The 16,408-nt window shown below is 35.9% G+C and overlaps 1 protein-coding gene across 8 annotated transcripts in view; it reads right to left on the bottom strand.

Annotated features, from left to right (window-relative positions):
* Nucleotides 1–16,408, bottom strand: part of LOC107101754 (mitogen-activated protein kinase kinase kinase kinase 4-like) — a 145,579-nt gene that overhangs the window by 80,071 nt on the left and 49,100 nt on the right. For all 8 annotated transcript variants that reach the window (XM_015400787.1, XM_015400790.1, XM_015400788.1 and 5 more), the window contains exon 3: nt 4,120–4,176. In XM_015400787.1, coding sequence (XP_015256273.1) covers nt 4,120–4,176 — 57 coding nt within the window. The remainder of the gene's footprint in view (nt 1–4,119; nt 4,177–16,408) is intronic.

Below are 16,408 nucleotides of genomic sequence, written 5' to 3'. Positions count from 1 at the left end.
TATACTTGTATGCAAGTCTGACATCTTGCGCATGCATATTAACTATGGGTATGCTGATCTGACAGAACGCCGGCCAGCCATGGGAAGACTCTCCCTCCTATTGTCCTGGTGGGTTTTATTTTTTTTAGCATTTTATCAGTGGATTTTACCAAGTGGATTTCTAAGCATGGCTTCTAAAATCTGGCATGTGACTTTAACATTTGTTAAAGCTGTGAATTTTGTCTGACAGAAACAACAAGAGGAGGCAGAAATTAAGTGGACAGCTCCAGCTGGGGTAACTTCATTGGTGAGGAAAGCTAAATAAAAAAACTATAGGAACTTTAAACGAAATACTCCTTTATGATTTCATTATCGTTTTTTAGATAACATGTTCATCTTCATCTTCAAGCAAAATATATTCCTGCATGTTAAAGTCTCGGCTGAAGGCTCAAACTGCTTAGGCAGTTGTCTACCTGGAGGTGTGTCAGGCTGCAGTCAAAGGAAAATCACCAGGGATGGAAATAAAGGCAGGGAAAGCTGCAGAAGAAGCAAATATTCAAGCTTCAACACATAATGCAAGAGGTGTTCATCCTAGATAAAGGGAAAAACACTCAACAGTTTTCAGCTATAGCTGAATATTCTACATTTTCTCAGAAATAATCTGATTTAGTCTCTTAAGCCTCCATTTCCAGCTTGATTAGCCCTGACCAGCAGCTCGAAGCTCAATAATACAGTGTTTTATTAATCGTGGTGTTAGCTCGCTGAGCACAACCAAGTAGCATTGACAAAAACACTCTTCAGTGTGGCTTCTGTTACTGAGTAAAGGCTCTTAAGCACCAATGAGCCATTTAGAAAAATAGGTCACACATAAATGACAAGTTGAGGCCTTTTCTGTGGCGCACTGCAGCTGCAAGAGAGAGCAAGCTATTCATCTGATAACAGGAAGGCTGAATGGACAACAAAAACAGATCTGTCATAGAAACATGTTCTCTAGACTATTATTCCCTGAGTTGTCTATTAAGGGGAATTTAAAGCAAATATTTAAAAAGATCTACATTTTTTCTGGGGGGGTTTACCTAGCCTGGGTGCCATTCCGACCTTAGTCCCGCCCACAATGTTTGAGGTCAGGAAGTTCGGTCTGGCATTGCTCAATAGTAGCGGGAGTATGCTCGCACAATATCTGGCGGGCCAATCAAATTGTCGGGGCGGGCTTTATACGATGATGGACAGATGATCAACAGTGACGTAATCAACCACGTCACCAAAGCGCGCTTGGGTGACAACAACAATGGCTGCCGCTAGAGAGTTGAGGTGTGTAGATTCTGCTATTAGGTCTGTTCTAGAAGATATCGACAGCAAATTAATTTTAAAAGAGGAACAGAGAAACGCGATCAAGTCTCATCTTCTTATTCTAGGCGTGCAACTGCACGCTTTGATTTTTGTTGACAACAACTATGCGTCGCTTAACATACGTCACGCACTCCGTTGCTCTTATTGGTTGTAGGTCTATCCAATTGAGTGCAGAGGCAATTTTTTTTTCTGGTTCGTTCGAAACACGCCCCATAATCACAGCTCTATGGAGCAGTATCAGACTCATATTCTGACTAGAATTGAGTCGGACTACGTCAGGCCAGGGTTTACCAATGGTTGACAATAAATTAAACAAAAGTTTTCTTATTTGTATCGCTTGACTACTAAAATGTTTTTTGTTCTTCTAAATTAGGCATCTACATGCATTTCCTTAATATTTAGTAGTATTACTTTAAACTGTATTATTACGAGTAACACTTTTTAAGTTTCCCTTGACAAGCTGCTCACAAATGGATGTGTCCAGTTCCTTCTGACAGCTTTGGTAGAGCTTTACTCAAATACGCTTTATTAAACTTCAGAGTTTTACATTGGCTTCACCTAATCATTATAGTTGCTAGCTCTACAGGTGAGATGATAACTTAAGGAGGGGACTGGTCCAAATTTCACCCTGCTTAGAGATGTGCGCACTAATGTACTACTCTACGTAACGCATTACAGTCACCTATATGGTAATGCTGCTTCTACATGCTTTCAGCCTCACCACCGGCTCACACATCATCAATAATAATAATCCTGACAAGCCAGAGGAAGGAACATAGCTAATATGCTTATCTGGCAGGAGCATGACCTCACACTATTTGATCAAATCAAGGTAAAGATGTTTTTTTTAAATAAACAGCTACCTTAGCATTGAGTGACAAAAATACCACCATGTTACTGAGGCAGACTGTTTGGAGTTAACTGACTATAGAGAGTACTGAAGATCAACCCACAATTTAGCAAGCATTTTATTTTTTCTTATTTTCTCTAATTTAGAGATTTCAGGAAAGGAGCTTAAATTATAACCATGATACCATAAAGCCATATTTCTTTTGCTCAAGATTATATGGTTTGGATTTTCCTAAAAGCCCTTGCCTATTTAATTATTGCCTGATGTCTTGTGTTGTTGCTTCAGTATTTACACATTATAAAAGTCACCAGTCCTTTCTTGCAGAACAGCTACAGGACAGTTAGGATGGTGTTTCATTGTTTTCAAGCTTTCTCGCTTTTTGGCAAAATATAAGGTAACAAAATAATGACCAAATACTAAATATGATTTCTTTAGAATAAAGTCTCCAACAATGAGGGTCGTTGTCTCTGTTTCCATTATTTTGCTTTGCTGGCTTGTTTTAATTGACCTTCCCGCCATTTTGGTACAGGACCCATTCCCTTTTAACTGCTACAGCCAGTTTTTTACAGTTTTTATTCAGTTTTTAGTCTTTGTCCTGCGGTTATTCACACATATTGGACTAAAACAGATCTGTCTCTCTGACTCAGGGTCCGTCTACTTCCTGAAATGCACATTGCCATGAGGTTATTCCAAGCTGCACAGTCATATCTAGTAAATTGGAATATTTTAGGCTTTTATGTCTGATTAAGATTTTTTTTTTCTAATACTAACTTTAAACAGCTACTACATGTATATTTCAATAAACCAAGAAATCTGTACCAAAAAAGGGTTTGTATTGTTCTGATGTAATGTTTTAATCTCAACAGGAATTATATCTTATATAGAGAGCGAAGAACATATTTTGTAGATTAAAATAAAAAAAAACAAATGTAATAAAGAAATAAAGCTAAAAAAACAAAGAAATCTGCTGTTTTCTTAGATTTTGATATTTCAAAAAATATATATTTTAATGTTTTAATTGTTTAATTTTGAATTCTTTGCAGATTTATTATTTCTAAATCATTATTCTTTATTTCCTGTTTTCAGATGGATTTTTACAAACTGTATTGTTGTAAATTGGATCTGATCACATTCTCTTTATTTGAAGCCCAATAAAAACACTCGCTCTTGATGCGCACACAATAAGAATGTTTTTAACTAATATATGTGTGTGTGTTTGCCAGTGGTAGGTAGGAGAATCCATCCTTCTGTCTTTGTGCAGGAAGTCTTAGTATTTCCATTTAATATCAGCCAGAAAAACCTTTAACAAAAGCGGATCTAAAAAAAATGCAGCTAACTTAACCCTCTTTAACTAACAAATGAGAGCACAGAAAATGCTGATGTAGGGGTTGGCCCACTGGAACATATAAAAAAAAATAAAATAAAATAAAAAAAATTTGAAAAAATTAAATTGTAAAATATAAACTCTTTTAAAAAATAACATTGGAAAAAATATATAGAAAAAAAAGGGAAAAAATGTAAAAAATGCCAAGTTACTCTCAAAACCTTATATGAATAAAACCTTTTTAAATGTTTCAATTTCTGGATTTCTTTTTACAGAATTTCCATCTAGAATACCTGTTCTTTGCTTTGCAAAAATAAAGGAGAAGAATTCACTCCATATAAATGGGCATAACTTGGCCTCATTTACCTGAAACAGCATCATTTAAAATCACAATGTTCTGCCTTTTTGTATGCAAACATTAGAAAGCATCAGATATAACAAATCTGTTAATACCACTTATAAAAAAAATCATTTAAACACTAGCTTGCAGCTTTCCAAAATATTTAAACAGTTTCAGAGCAGTGTAGGTCCCTCTGTTCAGCCATCATCACCAGGACACACTGCACACTGGGTTTAATGACTTTTTCACAATAAAAGACTAAAAGATCTCACTGACTTCTGTGACGTCCATGACCTTGATGGCGGCCAGCTGTCCCGTCTTAACATGTCGACCCTGGAAAAAAGAAGAACAAACAGAAAGGGATGAGAAAAATATAAACCCATAATTTCTCAATCTGTGTGCCCATTTTTCAGCTGAATGGTTCCATTATAGAGCAATCGATGGAACAAAGAGACTTTTAAACACTTTTTCTTTTCCCATCTTGTTTACAAGGGCCAGAAATGAATTTCCAAGCTTTGGAGACTGATGCTAGGAGTCAAAAAACCTCCAGAATGACAGTTTTATGAGCTGAAAAAGCATTCAGAGTGATTCATTTGGTCGTAAAGCCTAAAAAACCACATTGAAAACAAGTTATTTTCTGCCACAATGGCATGGGGAATCACAGACGAACATCCAGACATTCAGCATTCTTTAAGAGACTTAACACAGTGTTTTCAGTGTGGACTTAAGGAAAGAAATAAAAATAAAATAAGCATACAGCAAAAGAGCGCAAAACATAGTCCAGTAAAACACAGCATGCTTGTCTAGTGTTAACGACCCCTAGAGCGGCAAAAAGTGAATGCCTCTTTATCTTCCACTAAACTGTCTAAGAAGGAAACCAAAAAATTAAGTTTAGTTAAAAGCAACGTTATCACTTAATCTAAAAAAAAGAAAAATCAATAGTAAGTTTAAAATCATTGATAAATATAGGTAGTAAACATGCATTTAGAGACAGAAGCGGTCGACAGACAGTACAGCCTAACCACACTGGAAAGAATTGAAATCTAGAGAAGGATTTTTTTCTTAAAATAAGTGTATTTGTTCTTGAACTGAGGAGATATAAGAGACATTTTGCAAATGGAACAAGACAATTTACATTTAAAATAAAAAAAACACAATTGGATTGTCTTATTTCTAGTGCATATTGCCGAATTATCTTATTTAAAGAGTAAAAATACTCATTCCATTGGCAAACTATCTCATTTACCTATTCAAATCAAGGGTAAACTTTTTTCTAGATCGTTTTACCAGTGCTCAAATGTCACCACAACCAGAAAAAAAGAGGGGAAATATGTCTGCATCACGTTTGTGCGACCGTGTCATTTCATATACCTCTATACTGTCACATGATCAGCTTTCTTTGAGAGAAAAGGGGGGCTCGGACACATGAACCTCCGGCCCTCCGGCTCCTAGAGCAGCCGGTGCGGCCCGCAGCCTGAGTGCTGAGAGATTAAACCATTTGGGTTAAGCCACTGGAGACGTGTGAGAGCGTGTGTAGATGTATGTGAGGGCGGGGTTAGCGAAAAAGGTCAAGGCAGGCTGAGGGGGACAAACTGCCAAAGTGACAGGAGAACACATTTGAGCTGGTGCTAAACTCTGGGAACTTTAGCAGCAGGCAGGAAGACATATTGCTTAAAAAAATAACATAACCAACACAGATGGAAAGAAAAAGATCTATTCTAAACATCCAACTATCATTATTCCAGTGACTTTGGAGGACAGCATAGAACTTTGTAAAACAGATTAACAAATCCGAGTCACAGACAAGACAACATGAGGGAGAAATTTCTGTCAAATTAATGCTTTTTTTTTTTTTTTTTTTTTTAAACACACCTTGCTTGTGTTTATTATGAATTAAGGAGGTCATCAAAAACTAAAATGCAACCATCAGACATTTAAACTGAGACTAAAGGTCAAACTAATCAGCAATGTATGACCAATGAAAAAGAAGCCTCAATCACAATCTTTAAAGAACCCATAATATTCCAATAAAAAGCATTAAAACTCTACTATCTAAATCTGATAAAACTACCTTCACCATGATGTGTCTAAAGGACATTAGAGATCTTAGTTGAAATAAAGCCCTACCCAGACCAATAGAAACCAAGAGAAACAACCCCCAGGAAGGGATGAAAATGTGATCCGTAAAATGTTGTTTGAAAAGAACGGCATTTATAAAACACTAAACAAAAACAAAAAAAATTTGAAAAACTTAAACAAAAAATTTGACAAAAATAAAATGATTGGAGGAAGTAAAATCTGAGAAAACGGCAACAGTTACTTTGAAAACCTTTTTTTTTAATTAAGCAATTTTTCTTAAATTAATTTTTAGGTTACATTTATTTTATATTTTCTTGTTTCAAATGAATATTTTCTACCTTAATTTTTGTTTTTCACAGGTTTTACACTTTAAAATTCTATTCTTTTTCTAATTTTGTCTTTTTTTTAGATTGAGATTTACAAATCGCATTTTACAGATTTCATTCTCTTTAATACGATTTTGTGAATAGAATATGAATCAGTAAAAATCAATCTGAAAAAGAGAACTTTGGAAATGCACATCTTAGAAATCAGCAGTGTTACTCTTAAAACATTTTTGATTAGGAAGTTTTAAATTGAATAGATTGCATTTCTTTCAAATTTCCATTTACAAAAAATAGTTTGTAGCCTGCAAAACAGTGGAACAAAATTCACTCCGTACGCCCAAAGATCTCCCAACAGAAACAAAGATACCGTTTATGATTTCAAACACTTGTATCTTTGCCACAAGGCAGTGATTTATGTCATATTTCTGCTAATTATCTGTAACTCTGTGCTTTAAACTTCCATCTGGAAATAGGATTAATGATCCTTAATGTCTGATTTCTATCAGTAAAATTGAGGATTCTGAATTCCTTATAAAGGATGAATCTTTAAAGTTGTAGGGAAGCCGCTGTTCCAACCGTTGCATTTCCGAATTCTCCCGAGTGGTGCACGACTTTACACGAGTGAATCAAGTGAATGTGTTTGATTCTACAATTAGTTAACACCTAAATATATATATTTATTTTTCAGTTTCTTTGTCCAGACAAACCAGCTCAATAACTTTACAGCAAACAGAAGAAAAAGTTTCAGCTTTTCGCTCAGAGTGTCGACTTTTTTTCTCCAAATCTCAGGAACTCTTGGGGAGTTTTCAGGGTTAAGACCACATGAGGAGCATCGTATGTGATCCACTTTCTCTCACGTCACATATTAACACACACTGACAGATTAGTGAAGCAGCTGCTATGATGCAGATTACATCATGACAGACACTAATGAAGAAAGGCCATTTTTTCCTTCCTGAGGTTAGGTTTCATTAGTCTCCAAAGTAAAAAAACAAAAAAACATTTGCAACCCCGTACTGTCCAGAGGGGCCCAGTGTGAGTATGTCTACATATGTGGAAAGCTTTGGTGTGTTGCAGAACCAATCATCCATAAGATGGAGCTTCAATTATTAAAAATGTGGCTGAGCCATTCCTTTGCGTGTTAAAAAGGTGACCTCAGAATGCCACCCCCCCCTCCTTGTGGTCCCGCCACACTAAAACAGGCTCACAACGGTTAAAAGATGACATCATCCTCTCTGGTTCCTTTGTTCAAAACTGAGACACAGACCCACGCACACACCTGTCCAGCCTGCAGAGAGAAATCCCATCTGTCTGCTGTAAAGAGAGCGCCCATTCTGCCGATGATGGACAGAAACCTGATCATAATTGCCACGTCTTAATAAAAAACTTGGTTTTGGTGTAAGGCTCATTGTATCTTTACAAACACTAAAGGATTCTAAGCATCCGAACCATTTAGAATACAGATACACACAGAAGAGCTTGGATTTCACAGCAAACTTTGGCCATGGAAGTAAACGTTTCCACACGGGATAATAAGCCTGGAATCACATTTTCAGCTATCAATAAAAAGGGAAATAAAGACATGAAGTAACTATTTTCATTGTGAGGGGATGGAAGGAAAGGAAACAGGTTTCATCAGGAACAAATTAGAAATAGAAATTGCTAAAAAAAAAAAAATAGTTGGACAAGAAATGCATCAACTTTAGTCGTTCTGCACAGCTGTAGCTAGTTATGGCTTTCTGATGAACAGAAATTAGTAACAGACCTGTAAGAAAACAGCAGACTACACGCTGGTTCAGTTGCACTGAACAATTATTGTAAATGGAACAAAAACAAATGATCTCTGCAACCCAAAATGTTGGCAAGTTTATACCATGTTTAAGTCGTAGAGAAGCGGCTGTTCCAACCGTTGCATTTCCGAATTCTCCCAAGTGGGGCACGACTTTACACGAGTGAATAAAGTGAATTTGATTGGTTAATTAGCAACGGGGGCAGGATTATTGTGGCAGAAAGTTCGCAAAGTGGTTGTAGCCGGTTTGTCGGAAGCATCTTGCTAACCAGTTAGCAACTTAGTGCTAGTAGGTTCCCAATGGGAAATTCCATTGGGACCAAGTAGCACTAAATTGCTAACCAGTTAGCAACTTAGTGCTAGTAGGTTCCCAATGGGAAATTACATTAAAATCAAGTAGCATTAAATTGTTGACTGGATGCTCAATTTTTTTGCGAAATCTGATTTATTTATTTTTTTTGTGTGTTGCCGTTCATATTTCCAAGTATATGCGACTTGTATGTGATCTCCTGTGTGAACTGCAGTCATACAACGCAAGTGTCCCCCATGCGCAGTAGAGGACGCAATAGCATCACAGGCCAGGGTGCTCTTTGTTTACGGGAGTAAACATGGATGGCAGTGCCGGCGTGCATCCAGGGCTCTTTTACAACCATAAAAACTCAACTTTTTCAATATGGTTAAACATACTGCTCTCCGCATCATCATCCACCATTGTTGTTGTTTTTCTTGCCGCTTCTGCGTAGCAGGACGCAGAATAGTGACCTTTGTCGGATATTACTGGAGTTCAGGTCGGATGAATGCGACGTGGCCGTTCAGACACAGGTCGCATTTGAAAAGATCGGATTCGTATCGGAGTCAGGACCACATAGCCATGCGGCCTGGGTCGCATTGGAAAAAATCGTATCTGTGTTGTTCAGACTGTCATGAAAAGATCAGATCCAGGTCACATATGGGCCAAAAAATCGGATTTGGGTCACTTCAGGCTGCAGTGGGAACATAGCCTTACTGTCAAGGAACGCTATGGACAGCGGAAACATGCAGGAGGAGGAGAGTTTTGTGTCGGAGGTCGTGGATGAGTCTCCTCCTTCATCCATTTTTTATTTAGAGGAGGAAAGCGGGGACGAAGATGTTGTGGAAGAGGACGCCAGGGCGGCAGAAGCTTGGTTTGGTGTAGAAGGCTTACAGCCGTACATGTTTGAGCCCTTGCCTTGAGGTAAAGTAAATAATTGTTATTACTTATTTGAACCGTTGCGTTTATGAGCTGCGACTTATGAATCAAGATGCTATGACTGAAAAAATTGGATTGACAGATGACCTTCGATATATGATTGGCTGAATTTAGGTGTACAAGCTGACGTATAACTAACTCGCCTGAATAAGATAACGAAAAAATACCACAGATTTTAAGACAGGATTTTCTTAAAAATATAAATTTTCTAAATTTTGGAACAATATAGTCTGATAAAGAGTATATTTATATACATGTTTAAGCCAGAATGAGTTCACATTTAAATATAATTTCCCTACAACTTTAAAAAGGGGAAGACAATGTAAGGAAAGACGAAAGCTTTTTTCCTCATCATCAAAAATGAATGTGGAGAGCAGCATCTAAGAACTAAAAGCCTAAGAAGTTAGGAAGACGTAAATCTTTGTAAAGTTGAGGGGAAAACCTCTCAGGGACTTTCAGAACACGGGATGTTAAGGATAGAAGCAGCCTGTTGACACCTCCCAGCTGACTCCACGCTCCTTCCCAGGGTGATATAACCCTGTGGTCATCTGCTCTCCCATGACTACCACCTTTATCGATGCTCAGCCTGTCTGCTCTGTTCTCAGACAGCGATGTCTGGGTTGCTCTTTCATCCATCACAGAAAATAAATAATATTCAGGAAATGAGAGGAAACCCGTGCTCGCTTTCACCTCCTCTGATTTTAAAGCTCACACAGCCTGTGTTTGTATTCATACATTAGTTTATTATCTTTTTTTTCATGAATAGTCTTTAAACCATCACTGTATGCTAAATTTACTGAAGATAATTAATTTTGGTATTAAAAAATTTAACTTTTATATAAGACAATAAACCTGATAAACATTTGTTTATGAATTTCTTTTCAAATGCATAATCTTGAGCAAAATACAACGTAAAATACATAAACTTTTGTTTATGTTTTTTTAATCAATGGGGAACAAAAATCAAGTTTTGTTAAATAAGATGCTAAAAATTCATCTACAAACATGTAGAAGATGCCCTTTCTTTGCATCATAGTGAGAGAGATGAGGATTTTACAGCAATTTATTCTTTAATCTCAGCTTCTATTAAAAGGACAGAAGATAAACCCTGTCGTTTAAATACATGGTTGGCTTCTATTGGTCTTTATATACCAGGAAAATGCTTTGAGAAAATAGTTGATTGTCTAAGCTTGGCCATATCTCTGGTAGAAGGTCTGTGATTTTGTCCCTCTTCCAAAGCCCCAGGATGAGATCACATCTCATTAAGATCCAATTACATTTCAAACAAAAATCTGGTGGAGATTAATCTGTCTCTATTTTCTGAGTTTAAATAAAAAACTATTTATGAATGGCAATCCTAGTTGTTATATTTTAGGTGGTGTATTGACGTAGCATCAGATTTGCCTTCATCAGGAAAGAAGAACACCAAAGCAAACCCAGAAAGAAAAAAACAACAAAATGCCATCAGTTCTCTCTCAACGTTCCTCACACATTCCCTTCTGTGATGCAGCTAATTAATCCAAATTATTTTCAGGCCACAAAGTCAATCAGTGTCACCTGCTGTGATATAGCTGCGTCTAAAATGATAATAATAAATATAGTTTAAGCCGAGGTTAGTGAGGTTGCACAACAAAACGCGATTCTGATACTGACCAAGCTTAAGAGAATTATAAATGAGTATTTGTCAGAATCTTTCATTAATTGAAAATATTGTTAGCTTGTTTTCCATCTCTTACTTCCCCTACAAACTCTTTACAGCATTAACTAATCTCAAAGTCACTCTGACGGAGGTTTCTTCCTGTTGGAAGGGAGTTTTTTCTCTCTACTGTCGCTACAAGCATGCTTGTTGTGAAGGATTTCTAAAGAGTCAATGAGTCGATGCAATCAGCTGGTTTTTCTTAGAAAACTTTGAACCAATCTGACAGAATGATCTGCTTGTAAATTGCCGTGAGATGACATGTGTTGTGAATTTATACTATATAGATTAAAACTACAAAACTAAATTGAATTGAAAAATGCTTTCTGTAGCTTTATGGGCTGTCTGCCTGTCTGTCCTAAAAGGTTAAATCTTTTATTCAATCAAGAGAAAATCATCAGATGTCAAAAGTTTTCACAAATTTTAAAAATTATAATTATGATGCTGAGAAAAATGTTTCTAGTAAAACCTTAAGATGCAATTATACTGTAACTAGAGCTGTGTGATATGGAGGAAAAATGCATCATGATTTCCTACCAGTTGGCATTTATAATTGCTGATTAGAGTTTTATTTACCTATTCAAAATAATGAGTAAAAAAGAGTTTTAACTATACAGTGTCTCTATGCCTAAATACAACATAACTTTTCTCCATATTGATCAGGTTCGATATATAAAGATATGTCAGCGTCTCTGTAGAGGGGTTAATACCAACACTGAGGCGACAGGGAACGATTTGTTTATAACATTTTATGAACAGCAGGGAATACAACTAATAACTTTTTAAATTAAAAGTAAACTTAATCACCTTTAAGGCATCCGTTTATGGAAAATTCTCATTGAGCTGTTATTAATCCTAAACTGATGCAATGAATAAATATGTTTCTCTTTATCTTCTGAATTACCAGAAAGATATTTAGATTTTCTTTGATAATTTGCAAATAACTTTATGATATTTTTTTAATTTGACAGAAATTCTTTAAATCTGTTTCTTTACTGTTTTTAACTGAGGGCTAACCTACAGGGACTTGGGAAAGAGGTCAGATAAATGTGTTAAAATGAGCCGGATGGGAAAGCAGCCATTGGAACTAAAATGCTATTCAGTTTAATAGAGAACAGTGAAGACGCTGGGACGCTTAGGAGTTTGTGTGTGAGTGTGAATTAATCCTTCCTCATTAAAACATGCACACAAAAAAAACTGTCAGATAAAATCTAAGTATAGATCTGAGTTTGCTGACTATCAAGTATTCCTGTTTCCGTGGAGATGCTGCAGTTTTGAGGACAACAAGCTCTTTATCTCATCTTTCTGGCCTCTGGAGTTTGGACAAGCAGAGCAGGTGCAAGCCTTGCAATGGATGCACACACTTTTGCAGAAAGTAGCAGACGCGTGGAAACACACGCCCAATGTTAAACAGCTCAGGAAACGTGAAAGCCCACCCGTCGTTATTGATCAAATCATTGGGGCATGCAGAGAGGTAAATGCTTGTCATTATCTTTAGATATTTTCAATAAGAGAAGGATTTTGGTGGTCCTCACAAGAGCTGTTAATTAATTTGATGTGCTCTATCTATAACTATGTAAAAAAAAATGAATAGCATTCAAATCTTTAGCCTTTTAAATCCTGGACATAAAATAATTAAAATGTATTTATTTGCATCAATTTTTTAAAAATTTGGCATTTCTGTATAATCTTCAATATGTTTTCTGTTCACTACTAGGGCTGGGTAAAAAAAAATCGATTTAATCGATTTTGAATCGATTCCTTTACATTTTTGCAAAATCGATGTTTAGGGAATGAGATCGATTAGTTTTATAGTGACGCGCGTGACGTTCACATTCAAATGAGCAGGCGTGTGCAAATGCCGACCCAAGTAACACGCTCAGCAAGCTGTACCGACTGTATCTGATGTCTGGAACCATTTTGGATTTAAAACAGCTAAAGATAATGTGCTGGATATGTGACATTAAGGTAACTTCCCACTAGATTAATAATGGGTGGCACCTCGCATCAAGATTATTCATGCCAGACAGCTGCAAATATAGCCAATAGGTTGACTGAAGACATTAACAAATGGGGGCTGACCAGCAAACCGGCGACCCGGTGGGTTTTAAGAGGTTAAAAAACATACAAAATTCATAACATCTATTCAAATGTTTCCACCAAGCTCTTGTAATACAATACGTGTTTCCTATAAGAAATGACAGAAACACATCTATGTACTAAAGCTTACGATGCTAATCAGTAAAATAAGATACTTCAAACATCAGCAGTTATCCTTTTAGCTTAGAGAGCATAGCAAACTCCTGTTTTACGACCACAGATGGGTGGCCAGGGAGCCAATCATCGGCCACCCCTGTGGCCACCATTACCATTTTTTTTCGCCCTCTAATAGAGATGGTTGCAGCAGTAATACTATCAAGAGGAATGTTCCAACTTATTAAACATTTTAATTTTTCATATATTAAATAAGACTTGACAACTAAAACGCTGTGTTTATGCACATCAAAATACTAACATTAAAGTTGATATACACGGAATTCATGTTCTTTTAAAAGCTAAATTTTTAAAATTATGTCTCTCCAAGTTATCTAAGAGTCTTCAGTGAAATCATAGACAAATAACTACTTTAATAATAACTTAAAAATCAATTTAATGTAGATATTAGTACATATAAATATACATTTTATGCAGAACAATTTTTGGAAAAAGTGGGTAAGCAATGACGTAATGGATTAATGGAGATGTTCACCCCAGAAATGTCCTCTACACCTTTAATTAATCAGCACAGATGTTTAAATATATGTGTCTTTTTGTTAGCAAAGGCTGTAGGAAAATAAAGTTTTTCTTTATTTAGAAAATATGGATGTTGTGGTTGTTTGTATTAAAACAGTATAGATTGACCCTCAGGTTCTGGCGTCTATTCGCTTTCGGCCACCTCTCATTGTACATTGGTTATAACCTGGCCACCCTTATTAAAAATTTCTGGTTACGCCTCTGTTTACGACTGCTCTGTTACACATATATCATCTAACTGAGTTTTACTGATGTAAATTATTATAAAAATTGTTTCACTGCAGAGTTTTACAGCTCATAAAAAAAGAAAAACCTGAATAAGTTAGTTCAAACCATCCAAAGCAGAGTACATTAAATTCTTACTTTCTCAAGTGGAGCAGTACGGCTTACACCATAGTGTATAGCTTGTTTATGCATATAAATAGCTTTATTATATTTCTCGCAGGGAGTATTTCAGATTATATAGACACTATAATGGGAAAATATATAAGTTAAGTATATAAAAATACTTTAAATCCATAAAAACACCAGAAAAGTGCTTAGTTTTCCCACCAACAAGCTCTACAACAATTATAAACAGTTAGACTTTAAAACTTTATTTATATTTATGGTGAGTTTATGGAAAGCTTATTTCAGGCATCATCCGGTGGTTAGAAAACATCTTTTCTATCAATCATAAAGACTCAGATTTTAAATGTTAAAGGCAGCCTGATAAATTACTAAATAGTTTATAGTTATTTTTTTCTCCATCAATCATTGGTTTAAATCTTGATAATGGGATAATTTCTTACATTTATGACCAAAACTGGTAAAAACTTTGATAATGACATCATTCATTGCTTTGTGCTCTAAATCATTTGGTGCTTTTGCTCACGCCAGAAGGACATAAAACACAAGGTTATTTTCAGTTGATGATACAAGTATGACATTTGGACAGGATTATTTATCCAAAGTCGACAAATTTAGTGTCAAAGATGACTCACTCAGTCTATAGCCCGTAAAGAGTTTAGTTTTCACTGATCATTTAGTTCAGTGTCTGGCACTGCTTAGCTTGGTCTCAGAGTTCGAACAGGCAGCTCTGTGTAAGTAGGCCAAGAAAACAGCCTCTCTCTGGGGATCAAGCCCAGAACAGACAGAAAGAAAGAGGTTGGTCAGTTAGAAATCTCTACTGATAGCAGTCATGCACCTAAACAAACCTAACCGTCTCTTCATTTTAAGGGAATTTGCAAGGAAATCTGTGTATAACAATTAGAACAGTAACAATGCAGTACTTTGCGACAGGGTAAACAAAGCAAATATGCAAAGTAACTCAGGAGCTACTTGAAGAAACAAAGGAAGTTATGTAGAAACATGCAGCACTAGATAATGGCCCTAATTAGATTTAGCAGTACCAAAAGCGTTAAATTCTGGGCATGGGTACAAATTTCCACAACGTAATGAGAAATCACACCATTTTTAGACACACATGCAGGACTGAGTGTCATTGAAGTGGATATGGCTCGTAACCAACTAGCAAACCGCAGCCTAAGGGCTTTTCCAGAGCTGAACAGGGAGAGCTGGAAAAACGCTGAGTCTGGCAATCTACATAGAGTGAATTTACACTTTAATATACATTAGAAGCCCAACTTCAACCATGACTTGCAGCGACAGAAGTTTCGACAGTTATTGATTGTATCAAAAGTTTGACCAAATCAACAAAAAAGTCTTGTGTAGCCAGGTAAAAAAAAATAAAGGTTGAAAACTGCTGCTTTATCTTTGACCTTTATGATTGAGTCTGTAACTAACCTCACTAAAATGCTTAATCTCAAAATAATTAAAAGAGTTCAGCAAAGTGAGCAGATATGCAACAAAAAAGGTGAATCCTGGTTCTTTTTGGCTTACTTTGAGAGCTAAAGTTTGTCACTCTAGTTGCTTTACAGCAGACATGAGGTCTGAGGACACGGGTCAAACATGTAGTGCCCTAATGGACCACATGAGGCGCCCTTGAGCATCTTTTAAAAAAACAATAGCACAACTCCCAGTGAGGTAATAAAAAAAAATTCCAGTATTTATTTATATGATTTATATAATATTTTTATGATTTATATGATATATTTACATTTTAAATAGAAAAAGCTTCTTGGATGGGAAGCGAAATATCTTAAAACTTAAGAAACAAAGTCCAGTGGATTGTTTTAAATTTTATTTTTTTTTTTGGGGAATATTTATACGAGTATTTATTATGCATGTGCTCCTTTTGCAGAAATCTGTCCTTATATTGTTGGACTGGAAAATAATAAAAATATTTATAATAATAATAATACTAATAATAATAATACATTTTATTTAAAAGGCGCCTTTCTGGACACTCAAGGTCACCGTACAAAAGCATAAAAACAGTGTCAGAAAAAATAATAATAAAAACATTTAATTGGCAGTAACAGTAGCACTTTTCACTTGAATATAAGGCCGGACGTTTAACATTAATATGTGTTGTTTATAGATCTTAAAGAACAATAAGAAGCATCCTAAATTGAATCCATGGATCAACTTTTATAAAATCAGAGATCAGAAAAGGGCAATAATATTTCTGACCATGCTTCTCTTGTATTAGATAACTGAACTACTTCTACTAATTGTGCTTCTATTTAGACCCAAACCACTGGTTTAACTTG

This window comes from Cyprinodon variegatus, unplaced genomic scaffold (genome assembly GCF_000732505.1).
Source record: "Cyprinodon variegatus isolate N-32 unplaced genomic scaffold, C_variegatus-1.0 Scaffold1147, whole genome shotgun sequence".
NCBI lineage: Eukaryota > Metazoa > Chordata > Actinopteri > Cyprinodontiformes > Cyprinodontidae > Cyprinodon > Cyprinodon variegatus.
This window is presented reverse-complemented; position numbering and strand designations above follow the sequence as displayed.